This window comes from Chiloscyllium plagiosum, unplaced genomic scaffold (genome assembly GCF_037043375.1).
Source record: "Chiloscyllium plagiosum isolate Xiang-an unplaced genomic scaffold, Cpla_swu_hap1 HiC_scaffold_24, whole genome shotgun sequence".
Classification (NCBI taxonomy): domain Eukaryota; kingdom Metazoa; phylum Chordata; class Chondrichthyes; order Orectolobiformes; family Hemiscylliidae; genus Chiloscyllium; species Chiloscyllium plagiosum.
In genome coordinates this window covers 31,942,572-31,963,106 of record NW_028270162.1, presented here as the reverse complement: position 1 = coordinate 31,963,106, position 20,535 = coordinate 31,942,572, and the positions used below count along the sequence as shown (strand labels likewise).

The 20,535-nt window shown below is 42.9% G+C and overlaps 1 protein-coding gene across 2 annotated transcripts; it reads left to right on the top strand.

The window, feature by feature from the left end:
* Positions 1–469: 469 nt before the first annotated feature.
* On the top strand, positions 470–17,983 carry LOC122562687 (diablo IAP-binding mitochondrial protein-like). 2 transcript variants are annotated; one of them, XM_043715761.2, is made up of 6 exons: positions 473–595; positions 771–870; positions 8,720–8,854; positions 9,404–9,514; positions 14,301–14,397; positions 15,931–17,983. In XM_043715761.2, the coding sequence occupies exons 1-6, from the start codon at positions 546–548 to the stop codon at positions 16,158–16,160; spliced, it is 723 nt and encodes a 240-aa protein (XP_043571696.2). In that variant the 5' UTR covers positions 473–545; the 3' UTR covers positions 16,161–17,983. The 2 variants fall into 2 exon arrangements, with proteins under 2 accessions (XP_043571698.2, XP_043571696.2); XM_043715763.2 differs by lacking the exon at positions 9,404–9,514 and having other exon boundaries at positions 470–595.
* Positions 17,984–20,535: the final 2,552 nt, after the last annotated feature.

The window sequence follows — 20,535 nt, the reverse complement described above, 5'->3', positions numbered from 1 at the left end:
CCTCCTCTCAGACCTATCACCATCACTTCCCCACTTTCGTCTGCCTATGTCATTCCCAGCTAAACCCCAGCCCCACCTCCTCATTTATCTCTCAGCCCCCATTGGGCCTCCCCAATTCCTGATGAAGAGTTTATGCTCGAAACACTGACTCTCCTGCGCCTCGGACGCTGCCTGAACGGCAGTGCTTTTCCAGCACCACACTTATTGACATTGTTTATTGAGGGCAGAGTGACCGTCTGTGCGCCTGCGTAAAGGTTCGCCCTGGCCACTTTGACCTTTTTTTAATCAACCTGCTGCAGAGTTAACACAACACCTCTGAAGCTAGTGAGAGTCTCCGGTATACACTACCCTGTGCCACAGAGCCCCTGGGTGTCATTGTAGTGGACGAAGAGCCTGGCCATGTAAGACTCGGGCACAACCCACACTTCTCTGCGCAGTTTCTCCAGATCGCTGTGCGCAGGCACCAGCTCATGGATGGTCACGTGACGGCTTCGTTCTTGGAACGCAGTGACGTTGCGCGCACCAGCTGATGGAATGTTGAGACAATGGCTGCGCCGTTTTATAGGTTGATGTCTCGCTGTAGCCGTTTGTCCAGGTCATTACCATGAAATTGCTACAATTCTTCATTCTATTGACCGGGTTCGCCCTCCCCTCGCCGAGGAGACTTAGCTGTATTGGTCTGGACGTGCGAGACCCTCCTCTAGTAGTGTCGGTGAAGTGTTCTGCTCTCCGGCCCCACAGCCGGCTTTAACTTGTATTTTGTCTTTTAGAAGGACCCTCTTCCTGGCTCTGCTCCACAGCAGGAAACGAAGGTGGCAAAGAGTGGCGCTGGGGCTGGGTGCAACGCTGGCCGCTATTCCCATTTCACAGGTACAGCTACCATCTATTTTTAAAATGCCCGTTATAAGTAGGGAAGTAGTCTGAGGCGCGCGTCATTCAGAGCTGTAAATGTTGTTCAATAATGTGGAGTTTGAACATTTGCATGAGACAACCGGAGCATGTACCCTGATCACGACGATCGGTTATCGTTTTAGTGCTGAAAATGTGTTGCTGGAACAGCGCAGCAGGTCAGGCAGCATCCAGGGAACAAGAGAATCAACGTTAGGGGAATAAGCCGTTGTTTTAGTCTCAACCTCTCCCCTCATTTTAAAACCTGATTGAGGTACACTAACAAATAATGCTATTTCTAAGTTCTTTAGTCAGAGAAACTTGTCGCTGTGGCACGAACAGTTAGAATATGAAGTAAAATTAATGCCCGGATTCTTTAGGTAGTTTGTTCAGGATTGCAGTCCAAGCGTGCAATTTACCAGTGGATCTTTACAATATAAAAATTGTAGGGAAAAGACCACGTGATTTACCAAGGCTGCCCCACAAGGCAATGTGACTAAACGTTAGGTCATTGTGTTCTTCATTGGCTGCCTTGGGATCTCCTGCAGTTGTCAAAGGTTCTGTGTAATGGAAGTTTGCTTTTTTTTTTGCTTTGAACAGATTTTTTAAAAACAACAGGACAAATGTTGGAAAAATCTGAAAAATTTCTCTCTGATCTTGCGATGATTGTAACTAGTATGGAATGAGCTGGCATAATTATAACATTTAAAACCCATCTGGATGAGAATATGAATAGGAATGGTTTAGAGGAATATGGGCCAAGTGCTGGGAAATGCGACTAGATTAGTTTAGGATATCTGGTTGGCATGGATGAGTTGGATTGAAGGATCTGTTTCCGTGCTGGATTTGTCTATGACTCTAGTGCAGCGAACTACTCTTGTATCATAAAAACTGAAAAAACTACAGATGATGTCAATCAAAAACAGAAATTTTATTAGGGCTGGTATGATGGCCCTGTAATTAACACTGCTGCCTCACAATGCCACGGATTCAGGTTCAATTCCAGCTTCTGACTGTGCAAACTGCACACAGACATTCTCCCTGTGTCTTTGTGGGTTCCTGTCGGGTGTTCTGGTTTCCTCCCATGGTCCAAAGATGTCCACATTAGGTGGATTGGCTATGCTAAATTACCCAGTGTTCAGGAATGTGTAGGTTAGCTGTGTTATCCATGAGAAATGCAGGGTTATAGGATAGGGTCGGGGGATGGGTGTGGGTGGGATCCTCTTTGGAGGGTTGGTGTAGACTTGTTGGGCCAGCTGTCTGTTATCACACTGGGGATTCTATAAGTTGTTGGAAAAGCTCAGCGGGTCTGGCAGCATCTGTGAAGAGAAACCAAAGTTAATGTATCATCAGATGATCCAGTCATAATCTTTACTCCACATAGGAGCTAGTCCCATGAATACAGTCAGGGCTCTCTGAGCAAGCTGACCACTTTTTCTGTTGCTTCCCTATCCTGTGGGAAAAGTGGAACCACTGACTATCAAACCATCCCCCACACAAACCGTTTTGCTTTGTTTTATGTTGAATATTACAGCTTTATACCAGGTTTTGTTTTGGTAATAACTTGTCAACATTGGTCATGACCTTTTTTGAGAAGTATGAACTATGTTGCTAAGACAGGAGATCTCAGATAGGTTAGGGCTTCACTTATATGATCAGTTTATTTTCTTACTCTCTTCACATTGAATGATGGCAGACAAGTTGTTCATTTGGAACAGTCATTCCATTGCTGAGGAATACATTGGCAGAGCTGGCAGCCCTTCTGCAATCTTTCTGTTTCTCTGGCTCCCACTGTTTGCTTCTGAGATGAGTGGCCATTTTCTCCTCCTGTTACTCCCCCTCCCCTTTTACTGGAGGAGAGGGAATACCTTAAGTGAATGGAGAAATAATCCTGTCAGGGTGAAATGGAAATGGGCAAGTTAAAACTTAGGGACAATATTTCACAATTTTGTAAGATGTCTTCAGGTATTGCTTTGGGCAGTGACTGTGATGATTTATCTCATAGACAGGAAAATATGACTACACATGCACCCCTCTTCATAGACCTTCCTCAGTGCTCTTTGCAATGCAAGAAATTGGTCATTTGGTGCTTATTTCAGATTCTCTGGGTTTGTGGCGTGACTTTTGTGGGTCCAAGGGGTTGTAAAAGTACTGTTGCCTCATTAAAAGCAACAAATTTGGATAATGCAAATGAATGGGAAAAGCAGCTGCCACATGTGTGTGGTGTGAATTCCATCAAAGCACCAAAATGGAGACTTGCTACTACTTTACGTCCAACCTGTTTGCACCAGTAAAAGGCAATTGAGAGCCAGCATTTCTTTTCTTTCTTCATTCATGGGACATGAGCATCAGTGGCAACGCCAGTGGGTTTTTTTGTAATCACTAATTGCCATTGATAAAGCTGTTGCCTTAACAGCACAAAGTACTGTGAAGAAGAGAGTTCCTCAAAATGATCTATGACTTAGACTCCTACAGCACAGAAACAGGCCCCTTGCTGTCATGCTGTCCACGATCCCATACTAATCTAATCTCACCTGCCTGCGCTTGACCCATATCCCTCCAAACATTTCTTATTCATTATTTAAATATCTTTTAAATGTTGTAACTGTACATGCATCCACCACTTCCTCTGGAAGTTCATTCCACACACCAAACCATTCTGTGTTTAAGAAAAACATTGGCCCTCATTTCTTTTGTTAATCTTTCTCCTCTTGCCTTAAAACATGTTCTCTAGTCTTGAAATAGTTCACCCTGCCATTTGTCTTAACGATATCCCTCATGATTTTATTAACCTCTATAACGTCACCCCTCGACCTCCTACACTCCAGTGAAAGAAGTCCCAGCCTCTCCTTATAACTCAAACCCTCTGTTCCCAGCAATATCCTGGTAAAACTCTCCTGACTTACAGGAGAACTTGCAGTTTCATTTATTCATTCACAGGATGTGAACATCACTGGTTAAAGCCAACGTGGTGAACTGCTGCCTTGAATGTTGCCGTCTACAATGCCATTAGGGAGGGAGTTCCAGGATTTTGTCCCAGTGACAGTGAAGAAACAGCAATATATTTCCACGTCAGGATACTGTGTGGTTTGGAGAGAAACTTGCATGTGATGGCTTTCTCATTTATCTCCTGCCATTGTTGGTAGAGGTTGAGAGTTTCGAAGGTGTAGTCTAAGGAGCCTTGGTGAGTTACTGTAGTGCATCATGAAAAGGTGCATATTGCTGCTGCTACTGTGTTGATAGGAATAAATATTGAAGGTGTTAGGGCACCAGTCGGATGTGCTGCTTTGTCCTGGATAGTGTTGTTATTGGAGCAGTACAGATGGGGAATATTCCATCACACTGCTGGCTTGGCGTCTGTCTTGTAGATGGTGGACAGATATTGTGGAGTCAGGAGATGAGTTGCTCATTGCAGGATTCTTAGCCACTGTAGTCAGTGTTTATGTGGTTATTTTGGCTCACTTTCTAGCCAATGGTGACACCCAAGATGTTTTTTTTTGTGTGGGGGAAATTCAATAATAATAATGCCATTGAATGTCAAGATATGATAGATTCTCTTATTGGTGATAGTCATTGGCTGACACTCGAGTGTCACAGATCTTTGCCACTCGGCCTATCTGTCTAAAGATGCTTAGATTCTTCAGTCTTTACTTTTGCTCTGATATACTGAGTTCCCCATCATTGAGGATGCAGATATTTCTGGAGACTCCTCTTCCTACACTGTGGTTGATTGCCCATCACCATTTATGCCTGAATGTAGCAGGGCCACTAAGCTTAAATCTGATGCATTGGTTGTGGGATTGTATAGCTCTGTCTGTTGTTTGCCAGTCCTATGTGGTAGCTTAATTGGTTGACACCTTGTTTTTGGGAATATCTGGTGCTGCTCCTGACATGAAAAATGTATTGCTGGAAAAGCGCAGCAGGTCAGGCAGCATCCAAGAATCGACGTTTCGGGCATAAGCCCTTCTTCAGGAATGAGGGTGTGCCAAGCAGGCTAAGATAAAAGGTAGTGAAGAGGGACTTGTGGGAGGGGCGTTGGGAATGTGATAGGTGGAAGAAGGTTAAGGTGAGGGTGATGGGCCGGAGAGAGGGTGGGGCTGAGAGGTCGGGAAGAAGATTGCAGGTCAAGAAGGCGGTGCTGAGTCTGAGGGTTGGGACTGAGATAAGGTGGGGGGAGGGGAAATAAGGAAGCTGGAGAAATCTGCATTCATCCTTTGTGGTTGGAGGGTTCCTAGGCGGAAGATGAGGCGCTCTTCTTCCAGCCGTCGTGTTGCCATGGTCTGGCAATGGAGGAGGCCAAGGACCTGCATGTCCTTGGCGGAGTGAGAGGGGGAGTTAAAGTGTGCAGCCACAGGGCGGTTGGGTTGGTTTGTGCGGGTGTCCCAGAGGTGTTCTCTGAAACGTTCTGCAAGTAGGCAGCCTGTCTCCCCAGTGTAGAGGAGGCCACATCGGGTGCAGCGGATGCAGTAAATGATGTGTGTGGAGGTGCAGGTGAATTTGTGATGGACATGGATGGATCCCTTGGGGCCTTGGAGGGAGGTGAGGGGGGAGGTGTGGGCGCAAGTTTTGCATTTCTTGCAGTTGCAGGGGAAGGTGCCGGGAGTGGAGGTTGGGTTGGTGGGGGGTGTGGACCTGACAAGGGAGTCGCGGAGGGAGTGGTCTTTCCGGAACGCTGATAGGGGAGGGAAATATATCCTTGGTGGTGGGGTCTGTTTGGAGGTGGCGGAAATGACGATGGATGATACAATGTATCTGGGGATTGGTGGGTTGGTAGGTGAGGACCAGTGGGATTTTGTCCTGGTGGCGATTGGAGGGGCAGGGTTCAAGGGCGGAGAAGCGGGAAGTGGAGGAGATGCGGTGGAGAGCATCGTCGATCATGTCTGGGGGGAAATTGCAGTCTTTGAAGAAGGAGGCCATCTGGGTTGTTCAGTATTGAAATTGGTCCTCCTGGGAGCAGATGCAGCGGAGACGAAGGAATTGGGATGGCGTTTTTACAGGGGGCAGGGTGGGAGGAGGTGTAATCTAGGTAGCTGTGGGAGTCGGTCGGTTTATAGTAAATGTCAGTGTTGAGTCGGTCGCCCAAGATAAAAATGGAGAGGTCTAGGCAGGGGAGGGAGGAGTCTGAGACGGTCCAGGTAAATTTGAGGTCGGGGTGGAAGGTGTAACTAAAGTGGATGAACTGTTCAACCTCTTCGTGGGAGCACGAGGTAGCGCCGATACAGTCATCGATGTAGCGGAGGAAAAGGCGGGGGGCGGTGCCAGTGTAGCTGCGGAAGATGGACTGTTCCACATCCGACAAAGGGGCAGGCATAGCTGGGGCCCATGGCTGGTTTGGAGGAAGTGGGAGGATTGGAAAGAGAAGTTGTTCAGAGTGAGGACCAGTTCAGTCAGTCGAAGGAGGGTGTCAGTGGAAGGATACTAGTTGGTTTGGCGGGAAAGGAAGAAGTGGAGGGCTTTGAGGCCTTCGTGATGGGGGATGGAGGTGTATAGGGACTGGATGTCCATGGTGAAGATAAGGCGTAGGGGGCTGGGGAAGCGTAAATCATGGAAGAGGTGGAGGGCGTGGGTGGTGTCCCGAAAGTATGTGGGGCAGTTCTTGGACTAAGGAGGACAGGACTGTGTCGAGATATGCAGAGATGAGTTTGGTGGGGCAGGAGCAGGCTGAGACAATGGGTCGGCCGGGGCAGTCAGGTTTGTGGATTTTGGGCAGGAAGTAGAAACCTACATACCCTGCAGTCAGCCCTACCCCAGCTCAGGACAACACTCTCTCAGACCTGCAAAGGACCTCTACTATCCTTCATCCTCCGAAGAATCTATACACTAAACAAACAGTTCTTCCTAGCCATATCGGAAATTAAAGACAGGAAGTACCAAAAACTTTCATGTACTTACCCCCACACTCCGGATTCCTCAGCCATTGAGGTTACAGATTGTAGTGCCTCATGAATGCCTTAAGTTGCTAGATCTGTTTGAAATCTGTCCCATAGAACACAATGCCACCCAAAGTGATATAGTCCTGGCTTCATGTCGATAATACTTTGTCTGTACAAAGACTGTGCAATGTTCGTTCTTACTGATGCTGTTGTGGACAGAAGCATCTGCTCTCGGGAAATTGGTGAGAATGAGGTGAAGTACATCTTTTCCTTTTTCACGTCCCTCAGCACCTGCTGCAAGCCCAGTATAGCAGTAACATCCTTTGGGACTTAGCCAATTCAGTCAGTACTAAGCAACTAGGCCACTCTTGGATAGATGTTCTCTGTCTTTCTGCCACCCCACCCTGTGCACCCTAGCAGTGGTGTTCAACGTTGAGGAGAACTGATTTGTCATCTGAGGAGGATGTAATAGATTATATGTGCTAATCAGCAGGAGCTTTCCTTGCCTTTGCTTGACCTCATGCCCTGAAACTTCATAGAGCCCAGAGTCGATGTTGAGGACTCCCAGGACAATTCCCTCCCGACTGTATCCCTTGGTGCCACCACCTCTGGCAGGTCTGTTCTGCCAATGCAGCAGGGACATAACCAGTGATGGTGGTATCTGGGACGTAGTCATTCTCATGGAGTCATTATCTGTGTAATGTAAGGCTGTTGCTTGATTATTCTGTGCTAACTTTGACCAAAGTGCAAAAAAAATTTACTAAGGAGTTTGCAGGGTTGTGTGTGCTGTTGCATTTCTAGTGCCTTGGTTGATGATAGGTGATCTATCTGGTGTCATTCCTTTTTGTGAGACTTTGTGTTGGTACTGAGTGACTTGCTGGGTCAGCTAAGAATCCCCTACATTGCTATGGAACTGGAGACATACATAGACTAGACCATGTGAGGTTGGCAGAACCAGATGGATAATTGATAATGGTTTCATCATTCTTGGACAAGCTTTTAATTCCAGCTTTATTAATTCCATTCACATTTCATCATCTGCTCTGATGCAATTTGAATCCATGTTCCTAGAACATGTAGCATTATCTGTAAGTCACCCTTTCTCCTAAATTGGTGGTTCAGGAAATATAAATTAGATTTAAAGTATGTAAAGGAAGCAAGTAATTATTTGAACTTAAATCTGGGATTAAGAGGTGAAGATGATTTAAACTGGAAAATAAAATACTTCCAAAAAAAATTCCAACACTTCCTTCTGTTCTGAAGGAATGAGTCTTGAAGTTGACAGTTACTGTTTTCAGGGCCAGTGATGTTGACTGGCACTAATTTTGCTGATGATATTGTAAAAATCACTTATTTGCACTATTAACATTTTTGGGCATGTTTAATGGGGATGGACTCCCATTCATGCTGTGCTATGTCTTGCCATGGCATACCCATTAGCGACATTGTTCTACTGCAACGTGAGGTTGGGTAACTTGAGCCGCTGTTTCCAGATTTACACATTTAATCGCACGTGTACAGAGCATGGATTTTATTCCATAATGGTGAGTTCTGGGAGCCTCAATGTTATCATGAATGGAAGGTCTGTGCTATGAACTGCCTCTGTAATTTGGATCTCTTCTGGTGAAGGGCTTCTGCTCAAAACGTTGACTCGTCTGTCCCTCGGCTGCTGCCTGATCTGTGCTTTTCCAGCACCACACTTTTATCGCCTGTGTTCTCTCCCACCTTGCTTACCAACCTTTCTGAAATAGATGCTTCAATTTTAGTTTTTTAATGAAGTGCCTGTGCAGAGGAGAGTAATTTATTCTAATAACTTAATCGAATGGAATTGGTGTACAGAACTGAAATAAGTTTATTAGTTTGGATTAATTATGATATTCATAGTGTGTATCTGCAAATTCTGCCTTTAACGTTTCCTCCCAGTTGATGATATTTATACCTAACATTTGATTTTTCAGTCGCAGTCTGCGTCAACGTCTCTCGCCCATGAGGATTTAATCAAACGCGCTGTCTCATTGGTAACTGATGGTGCCAATACTTTTCTGTCACAAACAACACTTGCACTTATTGATGCTTTGACAGAATATACTAAGGTATGTTGAAGTAGTTTGCTTGGAAGCAGTCAACAATTTTAATTTTTTTTTAATCTACAGGCTGTTTTCCTCAGCCGTAGGCCTAAGAATCTGCCCTTAGCAGTAGTTTGAACTTCCATTTGCTAACTGACACAACTTGCTAGAAGATTTTTATGTATTCCTGAAGTGAGGACTTGGGCTATATTATACTCTGTCTGGGCACCACGTGTTTTTGGTGGTGATCAGTAAGTTGATCTCCCCAATCATGTCCAATCATTGTACAGAAGAGGCCACTTGGCCCACAGAGTCTGTAGTTTGGTTAAAACACAGACCCTATGTGTCATAAGTCAAAAAAACCTATGTTTTCTTTGTGTTTACAGAATGATATATGATTGTAATAGAATGGTAAACTTTTCATATAAATTTATACAGTTTTAAAGAATTCAAAATATCATAACTCCTAGTTGTCTGTTAAAATGTTAGCCTAATGAAAGTAAATCTGTCTCTGTGTATTACTTGTTTTTCTTAAAAGAAATGGTGTCTTGGTATAAGTATGTTGGTTTACTCTAGGCTGTCCACACTTTAGTCTCCCTTCAGCAGCAGTATTCTGGTCTTGTTGGCCACATAAGCGATAAAGAGGAAGATGCCATTTGGCAGGTCATAATTGAGGCTCGTGTAAAGGTATGTTTCAATGTTTTCTCTCATAAGTACTTCAGAGCTAAAATGGGAAGGGAACTTTTTCCTGTTTCAAATTTCTGGCATGAGTGACGTAAGATAAACCACATGAAATTCAGCCTGTTGCAAAGTGTACTTTCTGCTCCAATACTGTCCTTTACACCTAACAGCAGAACAGCATTCTCTACTTTGCAACCCATTCCATTTCATTTGTTGAGTTTACCAACCTTGTTTCAAACTGAACGCATTTTAGTTTAGAGTTTATATTTGCAAGAGATAAATTAAGATTTCCCATTGTAGGGCATGTATGCCAGAAAGGATATAGCTACTATCCCAAAAGGGGGCATAGACTGAGAATTAGAATCAGACCGTTCAGGCGAGATGATCTGAGGCACTTCTACAGAAACAGGGCGATAGATGTTTGGAACTCTCTCTCACACTAATTGCAGTGGATACAGGATCAGTTAATTTTAAATCTAAGATAGATAAATGATTATTAGACAAAGGTATTGAGGAATATGGGCTGATGGCAGGTATATGGAGTTAGGCCACAGATCAGCCATGATCTCATTTTAGTTGGGTGGAACGGGCTTGAGGAGCTGATTGGCTGGCTTTGGTTCCTATGTTCTACTGACAATATAGACAAAGCTGGGTTCAAATCCAGCTCGATAAGGTGTTTACCACACCCTGCTGTAAATAGTTAATTCTCAGAAACTGTGACCATCAGAAGGTTAGGGATATATATTGTAAAATCAGAATACAGATGAAAATTTTAATTTGTTCATTCTGAAATTACTTGCTTCTCTGACCAGTTTCAAAAATTGCAATATTAGGCATTCAGTCCGTCCATTCAAGATGACCTGTATCCCCTGAATTAGGCGAGGAGATTGGTTATTCACCTTGTTCTACCTCTAAATTAGGTCAAGGTTATTCGGTTTGTTCTGAATTCCACATTCCCTCTAACCCCAATAATCTCTTGTGTCCATGCCATGAATCTCTCCACCTCTACCTGAAAAATATTCAATGACCCTTCGTCCACTGACGTCTGAGGCACATAGTTCCCATATTACTCCAGCCTCTGATTTTCCCCTTGTGCCTAAATGGCCTTCTCCTGTTTTAAAAATCTTTCCCCTAATTCTGGACTTGCCTACAAGCAAACATCATTTTAACACTCCCCTTCTCAAAACCATTCAGTATCTTAAGCTTCAGTCAAATCACTCCTCCCTCTCAAACTTCAGTGAAATCCAATTCAGCCTGTCCGATCTTTCCTAATAATAGGGAAACTTATTCACTCCAGATATCAAATCAATAAACCTCCTTTTGAATTGTCTTCAATGTGTTTAAAGCCTTCCTTCAATAACATGACAAAATCTGCACGCAGCATTAGACATAAGATGGATGAGCTTGAGGCTCTTTTGGAAATTGGCAGATACGATATTGTGGGGATAACTGAGACGTGGCTTCAAGTGGACAGGGCCTGGGAAATGAATATTCAAGGCTACACGTGCTATCGTAAGGACAGACTGACGGGCAGAGGGGGTGGGTGGCCTTGTTGGTAAGAGAGGATATTCAGTCCCTTGCGCGGGGGGACCTAGAGTAAGGGGATATAGAGTCAGTGTGGATAGAGCTGCGAAATACTAAGGGTAAAAAGACCCTCTTGGGTGTCATCTACAGGCCCCCAACAGTAGTCTGGATGTCGGATGTAAGTTGAATCAGGAGCTGAAATTGGCCTGTCGTAAAGATGTTACTACAGTTATGGGGGATTTTAACATGCAGGTAGACTGGGAGAATCAGGATGGTATTGGACCTCAAGAAAGAGACTTTGTGGAGTGTCTCAGAGATGGATTCTTAGAGCTGCTGGTGCTGGAGCCGACCAGGGAGAAGGCAATTCTGGATCTGGTATTGTGTACCGAACCAGAATTGGTCAGAGACCTCGAAGTGAAGGAGCCATTGGGAAGTAGTGACCATAATACATTAAGCTTCAATCTGCAATTTGAGAGGGAGAGGGTACAGTCGGAAGTGACAGTACTTCTGTTGAATAAAGGGAACTATGGAGCTATGAGAGAGGAGCTGGCCAAAGTTCAATGGTGCAATACCTTAGCAGGGATGACCATGGAGGAACAATGGCGGATATTTCTGTGTATAATGCAGAAGTTGCAGGATCAGTTCATTCCAAAAAGGAAGAAAGATCCCAGGAGGAGGCATGGGCGGCCATGGCTGACGAGGGAAGTTAAGAAACATATAAAGTTAAAAGAGAAAAAGTATAACATAGCAAAGATAAGTGGGAAAACTGAGGACTGGGAAGCTTTTAAAGAGCAACAGAGGATTACTAAGAAGGAAATAAGCAGAGGAAAAATGAGGTACGAAGGTAAATTGGCCAATAATATAAAGGAGGATAGTAAAAGCTTTTTTAAGTATGTGCAAGGCAAAAAAATGGTTAGGACTAAAATTGGGCCCTTGAAGACAGAAACAGGGGAATATATTACGGGGAACAAAGAAATGGCAGAGGAATTAAATGGGTACTTCAGATCTGTGTTCACTGGGGAAGACATAAGCAATCTCCCTGAGGTAACAGTGGCTGAAGGACCTGAACTTAAGGGAATTTATATTTGCCAGTATTTGGTGTTGGAGAGACTGTTAGATCTGAAGGTTGATAAGTCTCCGGGGCCTGATGGTCTGCATCCCAGGGTACTGAAGGAGGTGGCTCGGGAAATCGTGGATACGTTGGTGATTAATTTCCAGAGTTCGATAGATTCGGGGTCGGTTCCTGAGGATTGGAGGGTGGCTAATGTTATACCACTTTTTAAGAAAGGTGGGAGAGAGAAAGCAGGAAATTATAGACCAGTTAGTCTGACCTCAGTGGTGGGAAAGATGCTGGAGTCTAATATAAATGATGAAATTACTGCGCATCTGGATAGTAGTAACAGGATAGGACAGAGTCAGCATGGATTTATGAAGGGGAAATCATGCTTGACTAATCTTCTTGAATTTTTTGAGGATGTAACTCTGAAGATGGACGAGGGAGATCCACTAGATGTAGTGTACCTGGACTTTCAGAAAGCTTTTGATAAAATCCCACACAGGAGGTTAGTGAGTAAAATTAGGGCGCATGGTATTGGGGCAAAGTACTAGATTGGATTGAAAATTGGTTGGCTGATAGGAAACAAAGGGTAGTGATAAACGGCTCCATTTCGGAATGGCAGGCAGTGACCAGTGGGGTACCGCAGGGATCCGTGCTGGGACCGCAGCTTTTTACAATATATGTTTATGATATAGAAGATGGTATCAGCAATAACATTAGCAAATTTGCTGATGATACAAAGCTGGGTGGCAGGGTGAAATGTGATGAGGATGTTAGGAGATTACAGGGTGACCTGGACAAGTTAGGTGAGTGGGCAGATGCATGGCAGATGCAGTTTAATGTGGACAAATGTATGGTTATCCACTTTGGTGGCAAGAACAGGAAGGCAGATTACTACCTCAATGGAATGAATTTGGGTAAAGGGGCAGTACAGAGAGATCTGGGTGTTCTTGTACACCAGTCAATGAAGGCAAGCATGCAGGTACAGCAGGTAGTGAAGAAGGCTAATAGCATGCTGGCCTTCATAACAAGAGGAATTGAGTATAGAAGCAAAGAGGTGCTTCTGCAGCTGTACAGGGCCCTGGTGAGACCACACCTGGAGTACTGTGTGCAGTTCTGGTCTCCAAATTTGAGGAAAGACATTCTGGCTATTGAGGGAGTGCAGCGTAGGTTCACGAGGTCAATTCCTGGAATGGCGGGATTACCTTACACTGAAAGACTGAAGCGACTGGGCTTGTATACCCTTGAGTTTACAAGATTGAGAGGGGATCTGATTGAGATGTATAAGATTATGAAAGGATTGGACACTCTGGAGGCAGGAAACATGTTTCCGCTGATGGGTGAGTGCCGAACCAGAGGACATAGCTTAAAAATACGGGGTAGACCATTTAGGACAGATGAGGAGAAACATCTTCACCCAGAGAGTGGTGGCTGTGTGGAATGCTCTGCCCCAGAGGGCAGTGGAGGCCCAGTCTCTGGATTCGTTTAAGAAAGAGTGGGATAGAGCTCTCAAAGATAGGGGAATCAAGGGTTATGGAGATAAGGCAGGAACAGGATACTGATTAGGAATGATCAGCCATGATCATGTTGAATGGCGGTGCAGGCTCGAAGGGCAGAATGGCCTACTCCTGCACCTATTGTCTATTGTCATGTGGTCTAAACAATGCCATGATGCCAATTAATTGATAGCTCAGTTGCCTAATGCCATTTTTACAGGACCTTGATCTTGTTTGAATAATCCAAAATTCAGATAATCGAGGTTGTACTGTATATAACTGAAGCATAACCTTTTTTACTTCTGTGTCAAATTCCTCTCATAATTAAGGTGTGAATGGAATTCTATCCTTTATCATTTGTATCCGTATACTAACCTTTTGTAGTTTCTAATTGATGGATTCTAAGATCTGCATCTCCAATGCTGTATGGAGAGTCCATTCTATGTATTAGATCTGTATCCCCTTTGAAGTAAGGGCTTCCATGTATTGATCCAATGTTTGTTAGTTTGAACCGTGGTCCCTGTTCATAAGCTTTTGATTTAAATTAAAATGATTTTTAACTCTTTTAATTAATCTTTTTTTTTAAAAGGTTTTCTCCACAGGGATGCACTATGATGTATATTTTTAATTGACAGAAGATTTTCAACAGCTTTTCTTTATGCCTAGATAAACTGCCAATCATAAAACTTGTGCTATATTTTGTAATTCACTGCAGAGTAACATGTATCGAGAAAAGTATTTGAGCTTTGAGTCAAAGTGGTTGACTGCAATCAAGGTGTCTGAAATGGCAGCAGAGGCTGCATATCAAGCAGGTATTAAGCTTCTAAAGACATGGTTTGGTTGCATTGTTTTTAATTACAAAAACAAGAGAAATGCTTTTTCAAGTGACAATACCAATATTATGAAAAAGGTGCAAGTACATTGTTGGCTGGAAGAGGTTGTTAGCACTCAAACATATATAACAGTAATGTGGCGCATTTCCCAGAACACGTTTTTTTTCTGACATCAAATAATAATAAAATAATTCACCATTTATATCTATTTAAATGAGAAACTTTTTTTTTTTGCATCTGATAATGTTACACTCAGAAACCAAAGCCTACTTTAGGTTAAACATCAACATAAATATTGGGCAGAATCATCTTTAATATCTATTTGGAATAATGCAGCTAGTTTTTAATGAGCGCATACTCAGCAGGAATTGTCCTGAATGGAGTAACAACAAATTGCATTTAAATAGCACCTTTTAACACAGTAAAAACATCCCAAAGTACTCCATTGGAGTGTTATCAAACAAATATGACACCAAGCCATGTAGGTATTTTGGCAAGTGACCAAAAATTGGTAAAAGATGACTTTTAAGAAGAGCCTTAAAGCAGGTAGGAAGTATGAGCAGTTTAGGAAGAGGGTTCATTTTTTGAAGTGTTGCTGCATCAGTTTGTATCGTTCAGCACACTCTGAACAGGCGCAAGAGCTAAATCTACTTGTGGACTGTGCAGAATGATACTTCACATATTTGTTTGATTTCTTCCAGAGTGTGGCATACTGCTGTGATAGCATTTAAAATATGTCAATGGGTATCACTGGCCTGGCCAGTATCTATTGGCTGTCCATAATTTCCCTTGAGATTGGTGGGATTTTGGTTTTTGGGTAGAGAGTTAGACTCTTGAGAGTGCAATTTAGTTAGTGTCAAGATGACCGCTGAGAGCATCTTTGAAGTCATGTCTTTGCTCTCGTTGTTACCACTGCTCCATGTTGAGCTGTTTATTTGATGGGCATTAATGGCAGTACTGTATACTGTGATTTGATGGTGCTTGCAAAATTTATCATCTGCCAGTGTTAAGAAGTCCAACCTAGGAAGAGCATCCTTCTGGATGTGTGTGAATTTTATTCCATTTGTGATATCAGTCATCCTTAGGAACAGGGGCAAAATATTTGGGGGGAAGTGGGGCAGCTCCAGTTGTGAGCTCCACAACATTGAAGTATTGAGATTAACAGAAATGTCTCAACATTTTGTCTTGTTGGTGTACTGTAAAGCCACATTAATTCCAGTCAAGTCTGTTCATCTTGTTTCCTCCCACAGTCCAGAGATGTGCAGGGTAGATGGATTGACCAAGCTAAATTCAGGGTTATGGGGGTTGGGTTGGGGGGGGGGGGGCTAGGTCTGGATGGAGGTGCTGTTTGGAGGGTCAATGCAGAGTCGATGGGCTGAATGGCCTCTTTCTGCACTGTAGAAATTCTGTGACCCAACACCCATTGCTTTTTGTTGAGTGAGTTTTGAGATTGTCACCATTTAAGTAGGCCACCGATTTGGCCTAGCTCTGACTGTAAAGCTTTTTGTGCAGGTGCCGATTCAGCATCAGTAACTGCACACACTCACATACAGATGGCACAGACCCAGGTGGCAGAGATCAAGCAACTGGCCCTGAAAGCGGAGGCTAAACTGGCTCAAGTACAAGTCGAAGAAATTCATCTCAAAAGAACAGAAGAAGCTGCAGTGAAAGCCAGCAAAGAGGTTGCAAACCTGTCGGCGAAAGACGATGAAATACCTGAACAGTATCTCCGGGAAGACTAACCTCTTCGAAAGAAATAATTTGCTGTACATCGGAATTAGGGACTAGAGCAATTTGAGATTTGCAAATGTTTGTAAATTATACAATAACAATTTTGTAATAAACAGTTCATTCATTTTGTTCAGATTTCCTAGAGATCATTTTGAGGAAGAAAAAAAATTATCAAAATAGAAATGCTAACTAGTCGGTTGTGCCAACTTGGACTGTTACAAAATTGTGTGTTTATATCATGTTAAATGTCCATTTTTAGCTGGACCATCCACCTTCTATATGTAACCAGAGAGAACTGCTGTAATAACTAAGAAGTTCAAATAGTTGCTAAATAAGCAAGTCATTTAGCTGAACAGAAGGCTATCAGATCGAGTTCCTCTGAGTAGGTGGAATATGAAATCTCAGCACAGCATGTAACTCCCAATAGCTCTGAGTTTACTATGGTATTGTAGTAGTTTGACTGAAGTTTTCCATTTCCTTTTCAAAAGAATCCAGTTAGCTTCACCTGATTCAGGTTTGTTACCATTCAAGACTTTGAAGTTTTCTGTTGTCTTGAACAGTGTTGGTGATGGAGAGGAAAAATGGGAGAATGTGACAAGAGAAACCAGGCTCTTGAGAGTGAGAGCATAAATTTGATTCTCTCCTTGGGGCTTAAACAGCTACTAAGTGATGCTTATCTTATTTCCATGTATTTTCATCTCTGCTAATCTCCCCTCACTTTTAGGTGGTTGCCAATTCTTGCTTCCACCCCTGAGAGACTAGATATCGCCAATTCCTAACATGAATGTCAGTGGCTATTTGGCAGCAATAACAACTTACCATTTGCTTGTCCAGGCCTCCCTCCAACTCTTGGGCTTGCATGCTGTTTAGTTTGTCACTGAGAGTGTTGAACATTCAAGGGACTAACCGTGTCTTTTCTTAGTCCAAGGGCTACATTTGGTCTGCCCACAAGTAGGGATTAGTGAGCTTGCAGTGCAGATAACTGAGCCACAGTCAATACTACAGGCCAAGTGCAGCCATTCTGGGGGATTACCAACTACTGCAATAGAGCTTGTAAATTGTGGGGAGTTCCATGCTGTGCTGTGATTGCAAGTTCCCACCTACTCAGTCTGTGCTAGGCTGTACTCAGTCATGGTTGTCCTCCCAAGTTAGTCTGGGTGGTTGGTCACTGACAATCAGGTCTTAATGATTGGGGTAATCTGTGCTGTAGCAAAGAAAATGGGAAGCTCAAACTAGAGGTTGGTATTCATTGGACCAGGTTGCCATGGGCATGATGGTTAAAAAGTAATTCAAGAGAGTGTACTCTCATTGTGTAAGAGGAGATGGGTAGCTGCTGAAATTGTTACAAGTGGCTATCAGTCTGGCCTCAGCGTGAAAGTGTATGACCAATAAAGGTATGGCAATTTGCAAAACTGTGGACTTTGGTTAAATGAAAGATGTTCAGAATAATATAAATAGGCTGAATGAAAATTGGGAGCCTAAAAGGTCATTGACGATGTAGGGACAGTAACAGAAAAGGGATCATCAATGATCACTGTTAGTCTCGGGTCAATTCTGTAACTCACTGAGGACAAGAGCTGATCATGTGCCATCTTTTCACTAATCTCAGCCACACAATAGTGAAACAAAATGGCTGTTACTACATGCAGAGTGAGTGGAATAAGTTACTGTCCTCTTCTGTGCAGATAGAGTATAATTAATTTCATGTCAGACCCTGCGACAGGGTAATTGTATCAATTGTGCATCCACTAATTGTATAACGCCATCCATCTGTAATCAAATTGGATTTATTGATTTATCTAGCAACAATTAAATTTGAGAATTAGATCCTTAAGCAATCGTGATCACTGTGTACTTTGCCGTTGGGCCCCAGTCATGTCAGATACTCCAGTCTATGCAGATGCAAACTTTAAAAAGCCTCACCTGGGATTGACATTTCTGGGTCACTTTTTTTTAGATTAGATTACTTAGTGTGGAAACAGGCCCTTTGACCCAACAAGTCCACACCGACCTGCCGAAGCGCAACCCACCCATTCCCCTACATTTACCACTTTACCTAACACTACGGGCAATTTAGCATGGCCAATTCACCTGACCTGCACATCTTTGGACTGTGGGAGGAAACCGGAGCACCCGGAGGAAACCCACGCAGATACGGGGAGAACGTGCAAACTCCACACAGTCAGTCGCCTCAGTCGGGACACTTCTTGTACCTTGTACCTTGAAGACAGTGTTTCAGAGCTGTCACATTCACTCACTCTACCCCTGTGTGATGTTGAAGTGTGACTTTTTTCAGGAGTGATATGTTGTGTATAAGTTTCTGAATTTTGCTCCTCCCAGTGTACCATGCCAGATCATGCCCCACAAAGCTCACTTTAAAAAAAACACCAGCAAAAAATGGGAAACTTTAGTCCTTTGGCTCTTAAATTGGTTGTAGTCAACTTCTGTATAACTGTAGACACTTCTGGCATAGTCATAGAGTCGAACAGCACAGAAACAGACCCTTCGGTCCAACCAGTCTGTGCTGAACATAATGCCAAACTACACTAGTCCCACCTGCCTGCTCCTGACCCATTTCTCTCCAAACCTTTATTCCTGAATCTATCCAAATGTCTCTTAAACGGTTTTGTACCTGCATCCACCATTTCCTCAGGATGTTCATTCCATACATGAACCACCCTCTGTTTAAAAAAAAGTGCCTCATGTCTTTTTTTTTAATAAATCTCTTTCTTCTCAACTTAAAAGTGTGCCTGCTGGTCTTGAAATACCCCATTTTAGGGAAAAGACAACTGCCAGTCTTAGATAATTTGATTTTTAAGCAAGCAATTCTGGGCATAATGTGATAGGAGTTACTGTTCCATGCACTCAAAGAAAGATACTTTGAATTTAAAAGGCATAGATGGACTCTTTAATTTTAAGGTAATGTTAATAGAAACAAAAATAAAAGCAAAATATTGTGGATGCTGGAAATCCAAAATAGCACAAAGTAGTGCCGAAGATATTCAGCAACTCTGGAAGCTGCTGTCAAGAGAAACAGTGAATGTTTCGAGTCCAGTGACTTCTTTGGAACTGAAGGGGCCGGAGAATTATTATTTTTTATGCTATTGACAAGGTGGAGGAGAAGCAAGTCATAAGAGGGTGCTCTGATCAAAAGACAAAGGGAGTGCTTATGGTCGCAATGGAGAGATTAAGATGCAAACTGTTAAAGATGGCTGTGAATAGAAAATAGGTCAGCCCTACTGAGAACAAACCCATACAAACAATACATAGGGTGTGGGTGATGGTGTATGTAGATTTAATTGAATTGGAGGACAGTGTTCATACTCTGAAGTTTGTGAACTAAATGTTGAGGCCTGAAGGTTGTAATATGCTCAAGAAAAGGATGATATGCTTTTTCTCCAGCATGTTTTCAGCTTTGCTGGAGCATTACAGTAAACAGTAGAGCTGTCACATTCACTCATTCTACTCCAAGATGGGTAGACCCAAGATGGGAATGTTAGCCTGGAAGCAAGGTGTTCCACAAATCTGAGATTGATCATGAGCTGTTCATGCATTGGCAAGTCTGTAAAAGTTAGGATGCATCTGATTGTGCACAGGCATTGGTATTCCAGGTACTGTAAGAAGCCCCAGATCAGACAGTGACCTTCAGTCAATAGAACAGAACGAGAGGCATGTGTTCACTCAATTGGAGGCTATAAACTGGTATTCTGTTGTGCATTGGCTGAGTTTTATTAAATTTCCTTTGTACTTACCATAACCATAATGTATTCTATGAAACTGGCATGTTCGTGTAACTAATTAGGATTAGTAACATTAGATTGGCTGACTTACCTCGATCTGTAACTGTACCTGACTTAAGTTTAACAACTGAAATTAATGAGAACTCCCAAAATTTACTAAGATGATTGAATTGAAAAAATGAGACCATTCATACTTGGGGAAAGATTTGATTCTGATTTTACAGTCTATCTTGTCACCGCTTTGTTTTATTATGATTTTTCCTTTCAAGAAAAAAAACCCTGCAGCCAAATAAAGCGGTTTTGCCCATCATACTTTCTCCACAACTGTCAAAACATTATTCATAGGGTCCTGAGTCAAACAAGCATTTATTATAAAAGCTCAATAGAGCCATGGATTGCAAAAGATAACAAAGTGACATTTTAGGACATTATCTGAGCAGAACTCCCAATTCTGACCACTTGATGTATGGGCAACTGATATCTGGTCCCATCAGCAAATATCACAAATGTTCATAGAATATATGACCAGCTACATATTATCATTACAACCTTGGATGGATGTACATCCATCAGCTCCGCCACAATATTGTAAGAATGTGAAGGAGATAGACTTATTCCTTCCCATAATGTGTTTGCTACATTCGGT

Bases quoted from the DNA above. Each gene is read 5' to 3' on its own strand.
- LOC122562687 (XM_043715761.2), top strand. From the start codon at position 546: ATGGCTGCGCCGTTTTATAGGTTGATGTCTCGCTGTAGCCGTTTGTCC. The intron at 596-770 runs GTCATTACCATG...TTTGTCTTTTAG, and splicing joins CGCTGTAGCCGTTTGTCCAG to AAGGACCCTCTTCCTGGCTC. The intron at 14,398-15,930 runs GTATTAAGCTTC...CTTTTTGTGCAG, and splicing joins AGAGGCTGCATATCAAGCAG to GTGCCGATTCAGCATCAGTA.